Here is an 18,561-nt window from a genome sequence, read left to right on the forward strand (position 1 = left end):
CAAGCTAAGGCTGGATGTCGAGTGCAGTGGTGGCTTGCATGGAAGGAGGACGGCGGGGTCGTGGCAGACGGCGAGGTCGCAGCGGTTTCAGCCGAGCGGCCTCGTCACCGTCGCGTCCGTCGGCGAAGTCGCAAGCGCCCAGGCTTTCTTCCTACCACCACCACGGTTCGGTATATGTCTTGAGTTCTCGTGTCTTATGGTGTACAAAATGAACGGCGACGCGGTTATTCTATATTCACGGATGTCTCGGACAAAGCTGACATTCACAACTCAGTTTCCAGCTCCTAACACGGTCGACTACGAGATGTCGATACGTCTGGAACGGCTTCGCGTACAAGAGGCTCTGAACGCGCGTGACATCGCTGTTGGACGTCTCGCAGATGTCTGTGCTTCCGTGCGCGAGAAGACCAACGCCGTCGACACTTTGCGCGAGGAAAGAGAGAGGCTTCGGAAGCAGTTGGAGATGTTGGAATGCAAGGACCATGACAAGGAGAATCTGAACATATCCGTCAAGGCCGAGGACGAGGACGCACGCGAAGTAAGGGATCCTATCGGGGCTGTGGAGAGTCGCTTCGCTCTATTGCAGGTTGCCGATGCCAGGCCAGACGATGTCGGAAACAATCTCAAGGTGCGAGCCAAGTCGAGCCTATGTCCTTCTCTACATACTGACCAGGCAGCAGATGCATCATGAATGCGACTTCAACGCAACTCAGGCCAGCAACATACTCACAGACATGTCAAACGTCCCTGCTAATCCCCCGAAACCACCGTCAAGTCCCTTCAATGTGTTGAGTCCTCTGACCGTGGACGCACCCGACTCTCCATGGACACCGCTTGAAGGCCACCGTCAGGTATGTCTCTGTAGGTGTATTTCGACCTTGCTGAAATGCTCGCGCAAGATCATGCTACCAACTCTCAATACTGCGGAGAAAATTGAAGCCCGATACGCTGTCCTCGCATCTCTCCCTCTTCCCTCGGGCGTGCCCCATGACGCACTCACCCCCATCTTGATACCACCCCCGTATGGCCTGCATGATTTCATTGGCACCACGTCCGGGGTGCGATTGTCTTCATATGCCGACCTTACTTCGGTCACTCAAACACTCCTTACAGCTCTTGCGATACCAGTACGTGCTGTCACTACTGTCTACTGCGAAACATAGCGCATACATGCAGGTTGGGCAACTATCGCGTATTCCAACAATCGACGACGACATGGTGTCCAGACCGCGAGGAGCATGGCTACTACCTGACGCCCATCTTCAAGTGTAGCACCAACCCGCGGGTCAACACAGCTCACCGATGGACCGCTGTCGACATCGATGCGACGCTGGATGCTAACACAGGTGAGCCTCTTTGCGAGCTTGTCGGAAGACTGCTGCACGTCATCCGTAGAATGCTTCTTCAACAAGGATGGCAAATGGTACTACGCCGGCATCTACAAATCGTTCCGCCTCGAAGACCTCTGCACGCAAGAATGGGAATGTCTCTCCACTGAGGTACGTTACCGATCCGTCATGCATAATGTATGCCCGTCATAGTATCTCGCATCGCATTGCTGGACCGTTCCTGCTATAGACCTCGCAGGCTATCGTCAAGGAGACGCTCGCGGCACGCAAGAACACCTGCCCGCAGAACCTCTACGAGACCAGCCAGCTCTACTCCGCCGGCGCGCTCAAAGTCGCCTGCATCGGGCTGCAATGCATCGGGTTCAACAATACACTCTATCGCGGCCTCCTCGAGCACGCCGCGCTTTGCACGCATACAGGCAAGTGGCGCGTCCCCACTGGCGGCTACAACAACTCTGTCAGCCCTGGCCCTGGCCCCGGGCTCGGTCTCGCTTCCCCCGTTGGAACGACTTGGAACGGCCCTGGGAGTCCGGTCAACCTGGTTCTGTCGCCGCCTCAGACGACGCAAAGCGCGAACGTAGGCGTTATTGGACGACCGCCTGCGGGCTCCCAGCCTCAGCCTCAGCCTCAGCCGCCGACTCCGACTCCGACTCCGCCGTACCGCATCTTGCAGCATGACACGCCCGACTTCTCTGCGAACTCTGGCGAGCGGCTTGCTGGGACGACGTAACGAAGGACTTGGGACTTGGGATCGTGGCGTGTCTGTGGTGTCTCTTCTGGTGTTCTCGGATCCTTGTACCAACCCTGATGAGCCTTGTATGATTCTGTATCTTACTCATGCTGCTATAATAATCCAATCCATGAGACCCATGAACGCAATGCGGTCTCATCGGAGAACCCGTTTGCCGGCCTTATCGGACCATGCAAATGTTCAGATGATACGAGCTGACGGGAGCAATCATTTGCGCAGCGTCCAGCGTCATTGTCCAAGTGCCATCTGCATCGGGTATAAAAGGATGTCCCCGCACCATCGCGACCCAATACGACAGCGAAAATGGACTGGCAAGACCCCGAGACCGCGAAGAAGTACAAGGAGAAGGCGGAGACCCTCACCGGCCCCTTCGCACTGCAGCTCGTCCGACAGTGCGGCCTCGACCGTGTCGATGGCAGCTCAGAGCTCGTCATCCTCGACAACGCGTGCGGCACGGGCATCGTCACACACCACATCTACGAGACGCTGTCTCCCGCTGCGAAAGCAAAGCTGCAGGTCGTGTGCGGAGACTTGTCGCCGTGGATGGTGAAGAGCGTGCAAGAGCGCATCGGGCAGAACGGGTGGGCGGGCGCGAGCGCGAAGGTCGTCGACGCATGGGTACGTCCCTGACTTGCCACTCGGAAGGAGAGGAGCTGACGGCCCGCGCAGAGGATGGACCTGCCGTCGAACCACTTCACGCACGTCCTCACGAACTTCGCTCTCACCGACTTCGCCGACTCGCGCGCGTTCCTCGCGGAGTCCTTCCGCGTCCTCCGTCCGTCCGGTGTCCTCGCGCTCACGATCTTCGAGCGCGTCGGGTGGCACCCTATCGCCGCCGCGGCAATTCAGCGCATCCCCAGGGCCCCGCGCGTGCCGACGTTGAAGGAGCGTATTGGGGACTCGCTCGACGACTGGACCGACCCGGTGTTCATTGCGGAGGAAATTCGGAAGGCGGGATTTGAGGATGTGCAGACGGTCTTGCACACGAACGTGTCGAAGATACCCAATGCCGAGGAGTATTTGAAGATCCACGGCGAGTTGACCGTGCTTGCCCGTGCCTGGACCGAGGAGGAGAAGGCGAGGGTCAGTCCGCATTTCCACGCGGTACTGCTGGAGGAGCTGAGGAGCAGATTTGGAGATGGAGAGATCTCCTTGGAGTGGAGAGCATGGGGAATTACCTCTAGAGTTCCCGCGAACAAGTCATGAGCATCTTTGACCAACTTCCTTCTTGTAGTGAAATACATTCGCCATCTTCAACGTGAGGAAGGCTTGACGAATCATTGCATCACGTATACCGCGATAAACCGACGTTGAAGATGACTGGAATTAGTCGTATGGTGAATCTGGAAACATGTAGAGTAAGTATACACGTACTAGTAGTGCTCGAAGGAGAGTTAAGGTAAGTACATAGGTACTTATGTACGTAGGGGTGCAAGAAATGTGGGATTTAGCTTATTGAAATAATTACTTTGCGGTAATCACATTTGCTTACACGTAATAGTAGTATTCCGCGAAGGGTATCGTCAAGGGATATGTTCGTCCACTCTAACCTGCAGTAATGTTAAGTAAACTATAAAGAACATCGTCTTTTGTGATAAGTATCCTTATACTTATCAGCAGGAAAGGTTTGGCCTTTCTAACACGCCTAGTTGATATTCTGTTCAAGATTCCAGACCCTCAGAACGAGACTTATGAAACTGCATGATGCTAACCTGTCGTAGTCTGCAAGAAATTGGCCTCGAGAAGGCCTCGAGAAAAGGATGCGTTCGTTGTAGCACATGACCGTGCTCACGCGTGACAGATGATGTAAGCGGCGAGCTGTCCGCGTATGGCTTGCACGGTACGGCGAGCTCACCGTCTTGACTCCCGACCACTACCGTCTCTCTAATCTAGAGCTACATTACGCTGACTATGCTATTTGATATCCTACCGCGCGCTCTTCAATTGCTGCTGGCGTCTTCGCTCTGGTCGCCGTCTCCACAGAGCCCACCGGATACCAGGTTACGGTTCGAATTACGCCACGAGCATGCTCTGTCCAACACATCGCGAGTTGTATTCTCGGATGTAGCACCATCTGCAGATTTTGCTCTGGGTGGCTCTTCGATACGTGCGAAGCGGACTACCGTTCACAAGCCGGTGTCACAGGCATTGTCGGGAGTTAGGTTTCGTGGTGGTGACCTTACGTGGGATACAACGGAGGTCGACGGGCCAGACGTTCAGGACAGAGAGGCACTTCTACTACTCGCCAAGATTGCCAACAATGCTTACACGGCGTCCGGAGCAAAGGATTGGTACGATATTGGACCAGATTGGAACAATGTGAGTGCTCCTACAGCTGGTGTGCCTTGGCTAGGTGTTCAGACGTTACAGAGTTATCCCTTCGGGTGGGAGCCCGATGCGGATGGTTTCCGCGGTCATGTCTTTGCCACCCCCGACAACTCGACGGTGATTGTCTCCGTGAAGGGAACGTCTATCTTCTGGCCGGTTGGCGGAGGTGGTCCGACGCAGCGCAAAGACAAGCTGAACGACAACCTCTTGTTCTCGTGCTGCTGCGCTCGTGTCGGACCAACATGGAGCACCGTCTGCGGCTGCTACGAAGGTGGCTACAAGTGCGATCAAGACTGCTTGGAGAAGAGTCTCGCTGAAGAAAGCTTGTTTTACTCCGTCGGAATTGTGAGTAACCCACTGCAGTCTGCTCCCTTCGTTGTTGACGCCTCTGGCAGAATTTGTACAACAATGTCACCTACATGTACCCCAACGCTAATATCTGGATGATCGGTGGGTGTCATCGTTGCCACGTGCCCTCGCACTCGCCCTGATGCTCCCGCTCTTCAGGGCATTCCCTTGGCGGTGCGCTTGCCTCTCTAGTTGGCATAACCTTTGGCGTTCCGGTTGTCGCATTCGAAGCACCAGCAGAGCGACTTGCTGCTTCAAGACTCCACCTTCCATCTCCGGTACGCTTGATCCCCTATCACATCTTCGCTGGGTAACTCATCCACGCCCAGCCGTCTACTCATCACGTAACCCACGTCTACAACACCGCTGATCCCATTCCCATGGGAACCTGCACTGGTGTGTCTTCGACCTGCGCCATAGTGGGGGTTGCGCTCGAGACGCGCTGTCATCTCGGGCAAGTCATCCGTTACGACACTGTTACCAAGCTCGGATGGAGCGCAAACATCATCCACCACGGGATTCAGGCCGTCGTTGACGGTGTGCTGTCAAGGGACGACATAAACTGGGGTGAGAAGGATGGCGAGAACCGCACCGTGCCCGCGCTGACGATCGAGGACGACTGTGTGGTGAGTTTGATATGTGCGGCGGACTTCGTGGCAGATACTTGTGCTGACATGTCGTAGGACTGCTTCAACTGGGAATTTGGGTATTATCGCAACGTATCCCGGGCAGGATGCGGTAACCGCATCTATTGACGACATTTCACGACATGACATAGAGATGACCGTTGATTATGTACTAATAATATTCCTCCGCCTCCTCTAATTCTGATCTCGACTTTGGCTTGAACCGGAATCCGCTGAAATCGGTAGGACCGTCCACCAGATCTCGCAGACGCTGCAAGCTCGGCTCCAATGCACAGCCGTCAAATGCAGAACAGTGAAGCTAGACGGATCGGGATTAGGCGTTTGTGAGTTGCTCTCGTACATTTCCAAGTACTTCAGGCGGATCCCGTGCGATGCGAGAGCTGACAGGGAGGTTTCGATTTGAGAACAACGCTCGATGAACTTGGCAAGGACTTCTGGTGCGACCGTCTCCCCGCCACTCACAGCATCTGCCGCTGGGTAGATATCCGAGCAGAAGCCGAGGACCAATTCTTGCAGGTATCTGCATGCGACCTCGTCCTGACCAGGGCGGTTTGCTCGAGGCAGGAGGTCGTTGAGCACCTCCCATACGTCCTCGCCATGGAGCATCAGGCGGGTCAGATGGACGAGGTCACGAAGCAGGGGCCGGCACTGCCCTGGCCCGAATCCAGTCTGGCACAATGCGAGTGTCGTCACGGGGGAGTTGCGGAAGATGTCCGCGAAGCGAAAGATGCCCCGCTCGCTCAGGCTGTACAGGCGTTCCGCCCCTTCCGCGTAGCATCGAACGACGGTACTTCCCGTGTAACTTGAATCCATATCCACTCGGTCCACTACTGCGAGTGACGCGCTCGCAGGGCCCGAGCGCAGCCAGTTGTCTGCGGGATTGTTGCGTTGATATTCGCAGACATGTATGTGGGCAGGGGAGCAGAGGAGGTACCGGAGGAGTAGAGCTACCCTTGACCCTTCGTCGGATATCCGAAGCGTTGTCAAAGAAGGGAGAGGGACCAGACTCGCCTCGTCAGGAGGTTCGTCCGACAACAAAACAGTGGACAACTTGAGGGTGGAAATCGCCGGGCATTGCCTGAGTGCGGACAGTAACTCCCCGCAGTGCATCCCAGGGTTGCCGTGGAAGGGCGTGTCCCTCTGCAAGTCAACGTGCTCCAGGGAGGGTACGGCGAGCTGAGGGAACGTGAAGCTGGGCACTTCGATGTGTCGCAGACGGGGGACGAGAGCTGGCAGCAACGCGTCGGCGACGAAGTCCTCGTCCTCAGATCCGTAGAATCCGCACTCAGAGGTCTCGCAGTCACACTCCTGCGGCGGTTGGTAGGGGATGACCAGCGTCTCGAGTGCCGGCATGCCGTTTCGCAGTAGTCGAAACAACCCCGCGACGTCCTCGACAGTATGGAACCCGCGGACAGTGAGTGACCTGATCCGCCACAAGTGCGGACCGAGCGACCCGTGCAGGGTGCTGTCGAACGTGTCGAACGACGGCTCGATGGCGTGGTTGCCCGACCTCTCCAACAAGGCGGCAATGTACCCCCGCAAGTCGCGTGGCCGTCTCGCCGAGATGGTCAGGGTGTCCCGTCTTGCTGCATTCACCCAGAACTCCGGCGTTGCAAGAACGACAGAGCGCCATCGACGACAGACATGAGCCAGACGGAGGCTGTTACGATCATGCCACGAATGGGCGATGACGCGAGAGAGGACTTCATTGGGGAGGCAGTGGATTGGGGCAACGGTGTTGCATATGGTAAGAAGAGCGAGAGCAAAGCTGCGGTACTCATCGGCTCTCGCAGCCGTCCATGAGCGTATTTCAGCTGTAGTCAGACCAGCAAGGGAAGCGCGGTCTGCTCTTGGAAGCATCGACGCGAAGTCTGGGAATGGGAGGCCATCTTCAACGTTTGCTGTAGTCATCTCTGCACGGGTTCGTAAGGTTTGGAGGAGAGACAACAATTACAGGAGCATTCACCTTGGTTTCGCGCCTCCGACAAAACTGAGAACGAAGGAAGAAGGAAAGATTGAAGAGATTGCGATGGATTGGGTTCGGGCCAGTAGTCACGACTGTGAAGGTGACTCATGGTTGCCATGTGTCTCGAGGCATCTCTTCGGACCACTAACTGTCAGGTCACCTACGAACGCCCAAAAGTGCTTGTACTTTCTTCTGCGCCGCAACAACACCGATCGCGATAGCGTCCGCCTGTGACCGCTACACATATTATTGTATTAAAGTTATCTATGCCGCGCGTGGTGTTTCTTATCGTCTTGAAAAACTACGTTGATGGGTGCAGCGATATCAGTCCAACAGGCAGTGTCACATTATCAACAAGGTACTAACCTTTAACCACCGAAGACGACAGGACAGGACCATCTCAGATCTACCCGTGCGCTCATGTCAGGGCATCAGAACCTGGTCAGTAACCGATCCAGCCCTGGGGCACGAAGTTGGGACGTCTTCGAGCAGACTACAAAGTGGGATATATCAACCTTTGAGTTGACATCTTGAGTGATACTTCAGCGATTGATGCGACGTTGCTAGTCACCTAGGAGTACATTGACTCGGAGTAGCGGCCCGGGCTGCGACCTGGGAATTTGAGGACTTTTCCCTAAAAAGCTTCACCGTTTGTGCAGTCAGCAAGATGTAAATGTTACTCACATACCCGCGAAGTGGCCGAAGACGAATCTGAGGTCAGAAGGATGGTCACGGTGAGAAAGAGCAAACGGACGGGCGCTTGTAGATAACCAAACGATTCTACCGCTTGAACCCCTTATTTGCATATACATGGTACACTCATCCCTGCTTTAGATTCCCCTCGTACCAAAACCCATTTTTATATCAACCACCGTTACGGCAGCGATAGGTATCCCGCACATGCGCCACGGGCCTCTATATATCAGTTGTCGCGGACAGTAGAGTATCCAATGTCCACCCATGCGCGCATCCGGTCGCCGTACCATATTGTGAGCAGAATCAGTCTGCACGCCGGTCGCGGACAAGGTATCGTCAGTGTCATTTCTTTCGAGCGCACAGGGAAGAAAGGGACAGTGGACAGTGGAGGACAGTGGAGACGCACCCGAAGCCTATCCAGGCGATGACTGCGAACAGCGTGTCTGTTGCTGTGACGCCAATAGAGTTGATGAGCGGGAGCATGCCCGCGGTCGCGAATGCGATGATGAGTGCGCGGAACGACCTGTTGGATATCCAGGTCAGTTCGGACGTCCAGGAGCAAAAGGAACGAAACACAGGAAGCTGGACTTGGACTTACGCGCTAGCAGCCATCGTCTCCGCACTGCGGGAGTGCAGAATATCGACATAGTACGCCGTCAGCGGCGTTAGTGTGAAGTCAACCTGTGTTCGCCGCAGGGTCAATGATAGATCTATTGAGCGTCATCGCTCATAATGTGACTTTGAGTAGTGAACGCACCCCAATACCGTTCATGAACAGCCATATGAGGTTGAGGACGATCCCGGGCGTGCCAGGAACGTACTTGATAGTCAGGCCGGCGAGGAGCACAGACATGGGAACGAAGAAGCCCGCGCCCCAGAGCGCGGCACGCAGACGGTCCTCGGGTACCCACTCGCCGCCACGCCGCTTGCGCCAGTAGACAACGGTCTTGTCTGCCATGCGACCTGCCGTTGGAGCACCGACTGTAGTAGGGATAAATGATGGGTGAGCACTACGATACCGAGAAGGTACCAGAGGGAGTACTGACCGATGTTGCCGAAACCCGCGGGGAGGAAGAAGGCGCCGATGAGAGCCTCGTTCGAGATGTTGTATTCTTTCCCCTGCATTTCGAGTCTCGAGTCAGCGGAGGTCGCTGGTGTGAAGAGATGATACGGCTCACAATTGTGTACGAGAGCGGGATCATGAGGACTAGGAATGTGTCAGGTACGGGGTCTAATTCACTTGCGTCATCTACTCACCGAAGTCCGTCAGTAACGCCGCGGTTCCCGCAATGGTCTGAAAGACACGTCAATCACCGGCACCCGGTTCAAGCTGCATATGCACGCACCAAAATCAGGATGTTTGGACTGCGGAGGACGCTGAGGCTGTTGAATGGGTTGATGTTCAGGAACGTGAGCCACTTGCCGCGCTCTTTACTACGGTCTAGGGCTGCGGGGTCCAGTGTCTCAGGAAGCCAGAGGTAGACTGGGATGAATGCGAAGAGCCCCATCACGAACAGTGCCCACTGTGCATGGCGCCAGGACGCGTAGTGTGTAGCAATGCCACCGCATAGCGGGGCAATCGCTGGACCGAAAAGCGAAGCCTGTATGAGGATAAAGGTCAGAATAGCCATGGAAGCGGACAGAGTGAGGGAACTCACGCCGAAGAATACACCCATTGCGGTACCACGCTCCTCTAACCGGTAGATATCTCCAATGACGCCTGCGCCGACGGACATGCCGCTCGAGGCACCGAATGCCTGGACGATCCGCCAGAACATGAGCACCGGGACAGAATGCGCACTTGCCACGCCTATTGAGCCGATGCATAGACATGGGAGGGACCTAAGGAACACCGCGCGACGTCCATCTGGGTCATGTTGTAAGCGTCTGGAGAGACAATGACTCGGAGCCTAGATGACTCACATGTACCAGAGTACGTCGCCCATGTCAGACTGCCTATAGACGCAGTCGCAAGTGACACGCTCACGGCCAAGCTAGTTGGGCAGACACGAGTGGTTGGTACGGCGAGGGAAGGCATAGAAGCATGACAGAGGAACATACTTGATTACCGGGCCGGTGCTGCCCAGCTCGCGCGCGATCTCCGGTATTGCAGGGATGAAGGAGCCGGAGGCCAAGACTCCAGGAACGTCAGTTAAGCTCGTCAGAGAGCCCAGGAATGCAACGCACATGGTATGAGGGCTGCCCATGAGATAACTGCCACGATGATCCGCTTGTGGCTGGGAGTGAAGCGTTGGTACAAGAGATCGTGCTTCAAGATCTCAGGATCGGCCGCCACCGGGGTCGCGAGCAACGGGCTCTCCTCTGTAGCCTCCATTTCAAAGTTGCGGTCGTAATGTCGTGAGTTTCGTGTGCCCTGTCAGGCTTTTGGGACGAGATGTTGTGGGCGAGGACAGTAGAGTGACCCCACACCGGGGATTAGTCCGGAGGCCAAGCTATATACCGCGCTTTATCGGGTGTGTTACGTGAGACTAACGCCAGATTGCGATCCAATGTTTACCCTCTCGATCATACCGAACGTTGATAAGCAACCTCCTGCTACTCCGAACCTCCACAGCCGGTGCTCGCTGGCCCGTTTTGCATTGCGGGGATACTTCGTGGGTTCAATCACTGACTGGGTACCATTACGATCAGCGCTCTCTTCCCCATCACAGCGAGTTGATCTCCTAGGCGAGTTCTCCGACAGGGTGTGTCGCAATTGTGAAGATGAATACTGTCGGTAATATCAACGGTCCTCTATCAGCATCTATAAGCATGCGTCTGCATTAGCTCAGCGTATTTAGGATCGAAATCCGATCATGTATAGCACTGGTGCCTAGATTGACTCCCGGGCGGCAGACGTACAGGCGGCTTGCAAGATCGTCCTGTGATCTCTCCGTCTGGCCAGCTGCTGACCACGTTTCCGATCGCTACGCTTCCATGGTTGGTACTAATAGAGCAGTTGTCGCCGACTCGCCATTGTATCGCGCCGAAGTGCCTGAGAGCCTGCACGTGTACAGGACAGGATGCATTTTCCCGTGGCGGTTCACAGGTGGGAAGTACCACGATCCTCCGTCATTGCGTTGGTCAGAAGGTGCGACTCCATCTTCCGCCAGTAGTGAATGGATGATCTGACGGAAAAGTTTTCAGTTCCTGGACGGGTGCACGCGCCGCTTGCTGCCGCACCGCCTCCGACGTACCCCTCGATGTGCCAGGTACGGAAGACACGGAGTTGTGCACGACAAGCGTTGTAATGTCCGCTGCGACACAAGGCACGCAATTCAGTTCGGACAACGGATTCAGACTGTGGACAAGGGACGCCATCGCGGGAGCCGCGCGTTGTGGGAGGACGGCGATTGCCGAAGATCAGCGCGAAGAGACAAGAAAGGAGATAGTTGTACTTTGGCCGCCGCTGTGGTTGGATTTGGGCTGGGTGGCTGGTGAGCAGCAGCATGCGGACAGATGAGTCTGCAGCTCCAGTTCTAGGCCATTCGCCGCTCTAATGTCCCAGCAGGCCCGCACGGAGCGTGAACCTGGCTCCACAGTTCCCACATGCTACAAGCGGGGAACTCAGCGAGCCTGCGTTCGTCATAGTCTCGGCAGTGTCCTCGCCGCCATATAGGCAACGTCCTCCTAGCAAAATCGACCGCCCTGCGTCATTTTCTCTCGTGGGACCCTGATAATTCAAAGCTTTTCACTTCCCCAGCGGCTGATAGTCCAGAGATAAAACCACAATGGCCTCCAGCCTGTCCGGTTCCGCCGGACGCCCTCCTGCCCCTTCTGTCCACGTCCACAATGCATCGTCTCCCGTACGATGTCAAGCTTGCCGTCGTACGCCTGCTGAGCATCAGGGACATCTTGAGGCTCTGCGCGGTGGGTACCTGCCCGCTCTATCCCGCATGAGGTTCTGAATGCGATGGGAGCCTTTCGCAGACATGCAAAAATTGGCGGGCGCTGCTCAGCGACCGTTCTCTGTGGCACCACGCCCTGTCCCGCCTCCTCCTGCGCTTCCCACAGCCACATCTCTCGCGGCGGCTGCAAGAAATGGCTATGGAGGAGCTCAAGCACCAGGTCCTCCAGGCAGCCCGGCTGGACAGACTCTGGCACGCGCTCGACTACCACCCGCGGCTGATCAGGAACTTCCACTGCGACAGCACCGTCGAGCATGTGAACCTGGTCGCTGGCGGGAACTGGCTCGTCATCGTCCTATACGATGGGTCGCTGCAGCTGCACGAGCTCGGCGCCCCGACTCCAGCGGCGACCCTGTCCCAGTCGCTTACCGAAGACGAGTCCGTGATATACCTAAGCTCCTGCCTGTCACTGACTGACGACCACGAGGACCTGCTCATCTTGCAGATGGGCGTGCGGTACAAGTGCGTGCGTCTATCTTCCCCGACTCTCGCACGCACGCTGACTGACTCCAACCCTGGCCACCCAGCCAGTGCAACATCTACGTCTACCATGTCGCCGTCATCGACCCCTCTCCCGCCTTCCTACTGGTGGGCAAGATCTCCGTGACAGGCTCCGTGTGGTGCTGTGCTTCGGGCGGGCAGCTCCTTGTCTACGGGCTCGAGAGCGGCGGCGGCGACATGATCCTCCACGTCTGCCCTGTCGGGCCCCAGTACTCCAGTCTGGGCGCGCACAAGCCCCAGGTATCACTCAATATCGGGCCGTGGTCGGTGAGTGCCAACTGCGCGTCATAGCTTCAATCGGACAGCCATGAGCTCATGTGTATCCGACCAAACTCTAAAATCCAGGCAGACGAGGACTTCACGATCTCCGTCCTCTCCGAGCATCAACTAATGCTGGCATACCACGGCGGGCTCTTCATATACGAGATCCCCCCGCTCTCGATGGTCGACCGGTCCCAGTCCCTGAGGGATACCGGAGATGCGGAACTCCCGCCCGTCCGCTCTGTCCGACCAATCTGGAGCTGCCGCTGCGACATCGGCTCGGGCATCTACCGCATCAGCCCCTTCTCGTGGGGTGCAAGCGCAGGGGTGGGCGAGCAGCCCCCAAAGCACCCGCTCGTCATCGCAGGCACCCGCGCGCTGCACGTCCTCCGCGTGCACCTGAACTCGCAGGTCGACTACCGCGAGATCCCGTACCCGCTTGCACTCGGTGCCGAGATCGGGTACATGGGGCACGGGGCTGTCGGGGTACGGCGGGCGATCTGGGACTGCACCGAGACGCGCAACGGCTCGCTGCATGTGCAGTTCCGCACGTACTCGCTCCCGCGCTCGATCCTCGATATCGGCGAGGACGACCCGGATTATGAGCCCGGAGAGCTGTGGGTGCGGGGCAAGCTCGGCTCGTTCAGCGTCACGCTCGACCGGGAAGAGCACCTGGTGAATCTTTGTCTGGAGGAGAGCTCTGGGCGTGTGTGCCTGCTGCTGAACAACATCACCACTGGAGCCAGACGGATAGCCGTCGTTGATACTGTGTGACGAGGATGACTCGCCTTGCGACTCACGGTATGTCCCTTAGCTTTTCAGAGCGGCTTACGCCCACCACGCGAGGTTATTGTGTATGCAGTATGCAGTACGCCTACTTGTGGCGCACCCATTTTCTTGGATAGAAAAAATGATTACTCGGTTACTAAACAATACAGTCAGTCAGCGAACAAACAAAGCACGACTATCGTCACAGCAGATCGAATGAGTTGGGATATAGCGATCAACCCTGGACAAGCGAAGGTTTGTTCGTGCTCGTCCACTGGTCGAGTATCCGCCAGAAATGCGCGACAACTGACTTGTCGACATGACGGCGGTGAGGATCAATCTGCGACGCATCCCGATAAGCCAGCGTGGGTAACATGATACTGGATTAGACGCACCTTCAGCTCTGTGACGTTCCAGTCTTTGATCTTCGGATTCGGAGGATCGTTGGTCCACGTGAAGTAGATGCCTTTGACTAGGGAACATAGCGAGTTTAGATTGCGCAATTCTCCGGTGGCGCGAAGGACTTACCGTGGTGGAACAGCGTCTTGGGCTCCGTCCACTTGTACGGCCGGAATTGCCATGCCTGTCCTGTAGTCATCACGCACACTACACGGTCCCACGCGTCAGGCCCGAACTTGGCGAGGGCTTCGGTGCTGTCCACCACGAAGTATCTGATGAAACGTGGTCAACGAGAGGTCGCAGCTGCGAGTCTGACTACTAACCTTGTCTGCATCTCGGTTTCTCGCCCCGAAGAGTCGATTGTGGTCCGTTTCCGGTATATGGGGATCATGTCTTCTGGCCGCGCGTTGCCCTCCGATGCTGCACGAGCCCTCGCGTCTTGTGATGTCTCAAAGACCGCATCTTGCAGGAACTTTCGTACGTTGTGCATGGTGATAAGTGATGTCGGCGAGGAGGAAATCATGATGATTGGGTAGTGGTTTTCTGGAGACTACGTGACTGGATGACCTTGCGCGCAGCAACAAGTACTTACTGGGTTTGCGCGGCTGCATCTTCGGATCTGCATGAGGTAGTCAGAACGAGGATTCAAGGCCATGAACCGTAACGAACATACCTGGTATCGAGCTCAGAGAACTTGACATCATGCTACTCCGGCCACCCTCCCTGAGTTTCTTCAGCCTCTCCGCGAACGAGTCTTTCAAGCTGGTAAAATTCTGGCCCAGCGAGAGTTGGCTCATGCATAAGTACAGATGGCTACGAAACTCACATTGGGCTTGATTCCTCGTAGGACCGTGCTACGATCCTGCAATTCAATCTCATTCCGCTTGATCTTCTTGACAACCTCGATGTCGGCGGTGTCGGCCACGTATCTACGCTTCAGTGGACTGGTGGTTGAGTCTCCGGCTCTAGACAGCGAGGCTACGGAGGGCAGAGATGTCGAGCCGCGTAGTTGGGGTGGTGTTCCAGGAGGTGTTGTTGACTCAGCTGGGGAAACGGTTAGCACAGAGTAAGACCGTCGGGATAGTGGGTGCAAGTAGCAGAGTGACGTCTCTTATTCAGTGGTACAACACCCCAAGGTACACGGTCCCCCGTCCTCTCTAGCTATAGCGATCACAACCACCGCCGTGACTGGACACTCACCCTGAGCAGATACCAACCCCGGCAGCGTCTGCGACTTGTTCTGTAGCCAGTCGACCACTCCCTTCTTCTCCGTGACGCTGACGAAGCCCGTCGTGTAGCCATTCTCCCGGACCTGCTTCATATACTCGGCACCGGGAGCCTCGCGCAGCTGCCATGCTAGGTATACGGCGCCGAGCGGGATGAAGTCCTGGGGGTTTGCTTGAGGGTCTGTAGACGAAGTTCCAGGCTTCCTGAGCCGCGTCGGTGCGTCTTTGGGCACGGTCAAGTCGTTCGCGAGAACGAGATGTGTAGCTTCCTTGAACGAAGAGACTTGGGTAGAACCCTTCTTGAAGGTTATCTGTGGTTTCCGTCCCTTCGCACTGACAGTTTGCTTGAGCGCAAGGAGAACATCTTCCGAGCTCATCGTGCCAGTTCAGATCCCAGAAAGCCACCGAGGAAGCAGAGCAGATGGAAGTCAGAGTTCAGGCAGCGCGCGCGTCATGACCTGGGGCAGCGCCGCCGCGTTCGTCCTGGCTCTGTGACGCCCGTGACCTTGTGTGACGCCCGTGACTTCAGCCACATTTTTCGGCGAAGAGATGTTGTCCGCGATCAGCCAGCATCTTGTCCTCCTCCCCGACCGTCTGAAGCATTAAGTTGCTTCTCTCACACCCTCTTGCGCGCAAAATGGCCTCCCAATTGTCCCAGCAGTACGCCTGTCAGTTTAAGCCCGTCATTGCCGTGTTTTCAGCGAGACGTCTGACCGGGTTGGCCCTGCAGTCCGCGCGCAGAAGAGTTTCGGTCTTGTCGGTGGTACACCCACATACGACCCCATCGAGAACTTCTTAGCTCCCGAAGTTCCCGCACGAACGTACCAGTACAGCGCCGACGGCCGTCTCTTCGCATACGCCATCCCCACCGGCGTCCGCATCTTCCAGGCGGAAAGCGCACAACTTCTCCAGGAACTCTCGCTCCCGAACATTGTCGATATCAGCTTCTCGCCCCGCGGAACATATCTGTCTACATGGGAGAGGCCCCAAAAGCTCGAGGACGGCGCGCAGCACAAGAATCTTCGCGTCTTCTCCGTCTCGACCGGCGAAGAGCTCATCGCCTTCTCGCAAAAGTCGCAGGAGGGGTGGGAACTCCAGTACACCATCTCCGAGTCGCACGTCGTCCGCCTCGTGGGACAGGAGATCCAGGTGTTTAGGCCCGCGGAGTGGTCGAAGGGAGTGGTGGACAAACTCAAAGTCGAGGGCGCGACGTCCGTTACTCTCAGTCCGGGGCTCAACCCGTCCGTGGCGGTTTTCGTCGCAGAGAAAAAGGTGAGCACTCGTTGTCATCCCTTCATCCTTCATCCTATCCCGTAGCCTCCTGCGGTGAGCCGCGAGGACATTCGCCTCGTGAAACCCACGCGCTTGCCCAGACATCGTGGCTTTGCTCCCCGCTGCCTTACCCCGACTCCAACGGCTGCTGTGCCAATGTGGGATCTAACTGATCTATCGGACGCAGGGACAACCTGCCACAGTCAAGATCTACAGCCTCACGTCACTTGCCGGCATCCCGACCTGCCAGAAGACCTTCTTCAAGGCGCAGCGTTCGCAGATCAAGTGGAACACGCTTGGTACTCAAGTCCTCATCCTCACTCAGACGGATGTCGATCAGGCGAACAAGAGTTACTATGGTGAGACCGGAGGTCTCTACCTTCTGAGTGCTGCAGGCAACTTCGACTGTCGCGTGACGCTCGACAAGGATGGGCCCGTGCACGACTTCGCTTGGAGTCCCAACTCCAAGGAATTTGGTGTCGTCTATGGATGTGAGTGGTCATTCTGCGGTCCACCTACCCTGTACCCATGTCATTCCCAGTCATGCCGGCCAAGACGATGCTGTTCGACCAACGAGCGCGTAGCCTCCACGACTTCGGCACCGCGTTCTGCAACTTCCTCTCCTTCAACCCTCAAGGCCGGTTAATCGCCCTTGCCGGCTTCGGTAACCTGGCGGGCAAGGTTGACATCTATGATCGTCGGACGCTCAACAAGGTCACGACCATTGACGCGTCCAACACGTCTTACTGCGAGTGGTCGCCTGACGGTCGCTTCCTCCTCACCGCGACGCTCTCTCCCCGTCTACGCGTGGACAACGGCATCAAGGTCTGGCATTGCACAGGTCCCCTCGTCCACATCCAACATACCGAGGAGCTCTACCAGACGTCCTGGCGGCCGATCCCTGTGGACGCAGTTCCTCCCTTCCCTCAGGCGATCCCGCCCAGTCCTGCTCCTGCTTCCAGCGTCTTGCAGCACGTCGCTGTCGCGAAGCCAACACCGACCAAGCCCGCTGGCGCGTACCGTCCGCCAGGCGCACGTGGGTTGGAGGCGTCTGCGGCGTACAAGCGGGACGATGATACGCCAAGTGGGCAGTCGACGCCCAACGGACGCTATAGCAGGAGTCCAGCACCCGGCCGCTTCCAGAACGGTCGGAGGCACGTTCCCGGCGCCCCTACCTCGCCTTCGCCCGTGCGGCAACCGGGCGGCGACCAGGAGAAGCGCGGCCGCAAGCGGAAGGGTGCCAAGGATAAGGAGGGGGCGAAGAAGGAGGGCGTGGAGGGTAGTGCACGGCCGTCTATCGACATTCCGGTCAATGGGAACGGTAATGCTGAGGCCGCGGCGAATGATGCGGCATCTGTACCACCGACACCGGGAGCTGAGGGTGGTTTGGATCCGATTGCGAAGAAGGTCCGGAACCTGAACAAGAAGGTGCGTTGTGTGTCCTTCATCCCGTCTACCCAGCGTTCATTCCGCCTGCGTGTCGATAGCTCAAGGCCATCGAGGAGCTGAAGGAAAAGCAGAAGAAGGGCGAGCGGTTGGAGGCGACACAGCTCAAGAAGATTGACACCGAGGCTGAAATCCGGAAAGAGCTCTCCGGGCTGGGTATTTCGTCATGATATATCGTCGTGTCTTCCTCCCCCTCTCCTCTGTTCGCTTCCAGCCACCTTCACTGCATCTGTCCCTCATCATGCCCAGGCACGACCCGCACCCCCAACATTATCTGCGCTGGCCAGGGGCCGCGTCTCTAGACTTCGCCTTTACGCCCATGTCATGTTCCACCCTGCTCGTTCTCGTCGGACACTCACTACCACTCTCGTGCCACGTTCACGCGCTCCTCCATCATCACTCCATCACTCTGCGTCTCTGGGAATTGTGCATGCTGCATGCTGTGTTCGAGTAATGTTTTCCGGAAGATATCGATGTTGTTTGTATACAGGTAGTGTCAAAAGATTCTGACTTGGCACGGAACCTACATATTACATGCTCCTAGGCCTGTGTGCGTCCTTTGGAGCATCGGCTGTCCCCCGGCTGCTCAATTGGGAGTATGTACTGCTTTGTACTGGGAGAGCAAGCGCGAGGTATGCTTAAGTCAGCGAAATGCCGTTCGAGGGAGTACTAACGATGGTTGGGGGCGATGCTAT

General features: G+C 56.8%; 8 protein-coding genes across 8 annotated transcripts; 5 read left to right on the forward strand and 3 right to left on the reverse strand.

Moving 5' to 3' along the window:
* Positions 1 to 213: 213 nt before the first annotated feature.
* Positions 214 to 2,221, forward strand: L226DRAFT_516283 (uncharacterized protein). Its single transcript, XM_067678471.1, has 7 exons — positions 214 to 628; positions 681 to 851; positions 900 to 1,057; positions 1,110 to 1,127; positions 1,177 to 1,346; positions 1,396 to 1,499; positions 1,579 to 2,221. Exons 1-7 carry the CDS (start codon positions 242 to 244, stop codon positions 2,077 to 2,079), a joined length of 1,509 nt encoding a protein of 502 aa, XP_067529685.1. The 5' UTR covers positions 214 to 241; the 3' UTR covers positions 2,080 to 2,221.
* Positions 2,222 to 2,224: 3 nt separating this feature from the next.
* L226DRAFT_516286 (S-adenosyl-L-methionine-dependent methyltransferase) lies at positions 2,225 to 3,407 on the forward strand. The gene is made up of 2 exons (XM_067678472.1): positions 2,225 to 2,718; positions 2,770 to 3,407. The coding sequence occupies exons 1-2, from the start codon at positions 2,404 to 2,406 to the stop codon at positions 3,304 to 3,306; spliced, it is 852 nt and encodes a 283-aa protein (XP_067529686.1). The 5' UTR covers positions 2,225 to 2,403; the 3' UTR covers positions 3,307 to 3,407.
* A 555-nt stretch (positions 3,408 to 3,962) lies between these two features.
* L226DRAFT_494793 (alpha/beta-hydrolase) lies at positions 3,963 to 5,629 on the forward strand. The gene is made up of 6 exons (XM_067677497.1): positions 3,963 to 4,419; positions 4,471 to 4,773; positions 4,824 to 4,878; positions 4,936 to 5,054; positions 5,106 to 5,402; positions 5,460 to 5,629. The coding sequence occupies exons 1-6, from the start codon at positions 4,012 to 4,014 to the stop codon at positions 5,529 to 5,531; spliced, it is 1,254 nt and encodes a 417-aa protein (XP_067529687.1). The 5' UTR covers positions 3,963 to 4,011; the 3' UTR covers positions 5,532 to 5,629.
* Positions 5,630 to 6,749: 1,120 nt separating this feature from the next.
* Positions 6,750 to 7,334, reverse strand: L226DRAFT_516291 (uncharacterized protein; the record flags this gene model as incomplete). The annotated part of the gene is made up of 1 exon (XM_067678473.1): positions 6,750 to 7,334. A coding segment is annotated over one exon (585 nt), but the record flags the coding sequence as incomplete, so codon positions are not given.
* Positions 7,335 to 8,119: 785 nt separating this feature from the next.
* Positions 8,120 to 10,653, reverse strand: L226DRAFT_617094 (MFS general substrate transporter). The gene is made up of 12 exons (XM_067686986.1): positions 10,273 to 10,653; positions 10,147 to 10,222; positions 10,009 to 10,079; positions 9,744 to 9,952; positions 9,432 to 9,686; positions 9,343 to 9,379; positions 9,264 to 9,292; positions 9,132 to 9,204; positions 8,843 to 9,066; positions 8,684 to 8,766; positions 8,492 to 8,608; positions 8,120 to 8,393 (listed from the first exon to the last, which is right to left on the reverse strand). Exons 1-12 carry the CDS (start codon positions 10,418 to 10,420, stop codon positions 8,312 to 8,314), a joined length of 1,404 nt encoding a protein of 467 aa, XP_067529689.1. The 5' UTR covers positions 10,421 to 10,653; the 3' UTR covers positions 8,120 to 8,311.
* Positions 10,654 to 11,809: 1,156 nt separating this feature from the next.
* On the forward strand, positions 11,810 to 13,703 carry L226DRAFT_540122 (uncharacterized protein). The gene is made up of 4 exons (XM_067681806.1): positions 11,810 to 11,955; positions 12,016 to 12,455; positions 12,521 to 12,761; positions 12,840 to 13,703. Exons 2-4 carry the CDS (start codon positions 12,127 to 12,129, stop codon positions 13,527 to 13,529), a joined length of 1,260 nt encoding a protein of 419 aa, XP_067529690.1. The 5' UTR covers positions 11,810 to 11,955; positions 12,016 to 12,126; the 3' UTR covers positions 13,530 to 13,703.
* L226DRAFT_540124 (RNA polymerase II-associated protein) lies at positions 13,649 to 15,588 on the reverse strand. Its single transcript, XM_067681807.1, has 8 exons — positions 15,123 to 15,588; positions 14,749 to 14,966; positions 14,596 to 14,695; positions 14,515 to 14,541; positions 14,246 to 14,465; positions 14,052 to 14,194; positions 13,919 to 13,995; positions 13,649 to 13,863 (listed from the first exon to the last, which is right to left on the reverse strand). Exons 1-8 carry the CDS (start codon positions 15,523 to 15,525, stop codon positions 13,759 to 13,761), a joined length of 1,293 nt encoding a protein of 430 aa, XP_067529691.1. The 5' UTR covers positions 15,526 to 15,588; the 3' UTR covers positions 13,649 to 13,758.
* A 121-nt stretch (positions 15,589 to 15,709) lies between these two features.
* On the forward strand, positions 15,710 to 18,486 carry L226DRAFT_540125 (translation initiation factor eIF-2A). The gene is made up of 5 exons (XM_067681808.1): positions 15,710 to 15,816; positions 15,879 to 16,420; positions 16,608 to 16,911; positions 16,962 to 17,848; positions 17,908 to 18,486. The coding sequence occupies exons 1-5, from the start codon at positions 15,786 to 15,788 to the stop codon at positions 18,034 to 18,036; spliced, it is 1,893 nt and encodes a 630-aa protein (XP_067529692.1). The 5' UTR covers positions 15,710 to 15,785; the 3' UTR covers positions 18,037 to 18,486.
* The last annotated feature ends 75 nt before the right edge of the window (positions 18,487 to 18,561 follow it).

The sequence above is a fragment of the Lentinus tigrinus genome (genome assembly GCF_003813185.1).
Source record: "Lentinus tigrinus ALCF2SS1-7 unplaced genomic scaffold L226scaffold_51, whole genome shotgun sequence".
NCBI lineage: Eukaryota > Fungi > Basidiomycota > Agaricomycetes > Polyporales > Polyporaceae > Lentinus > Lentinus tigrinus.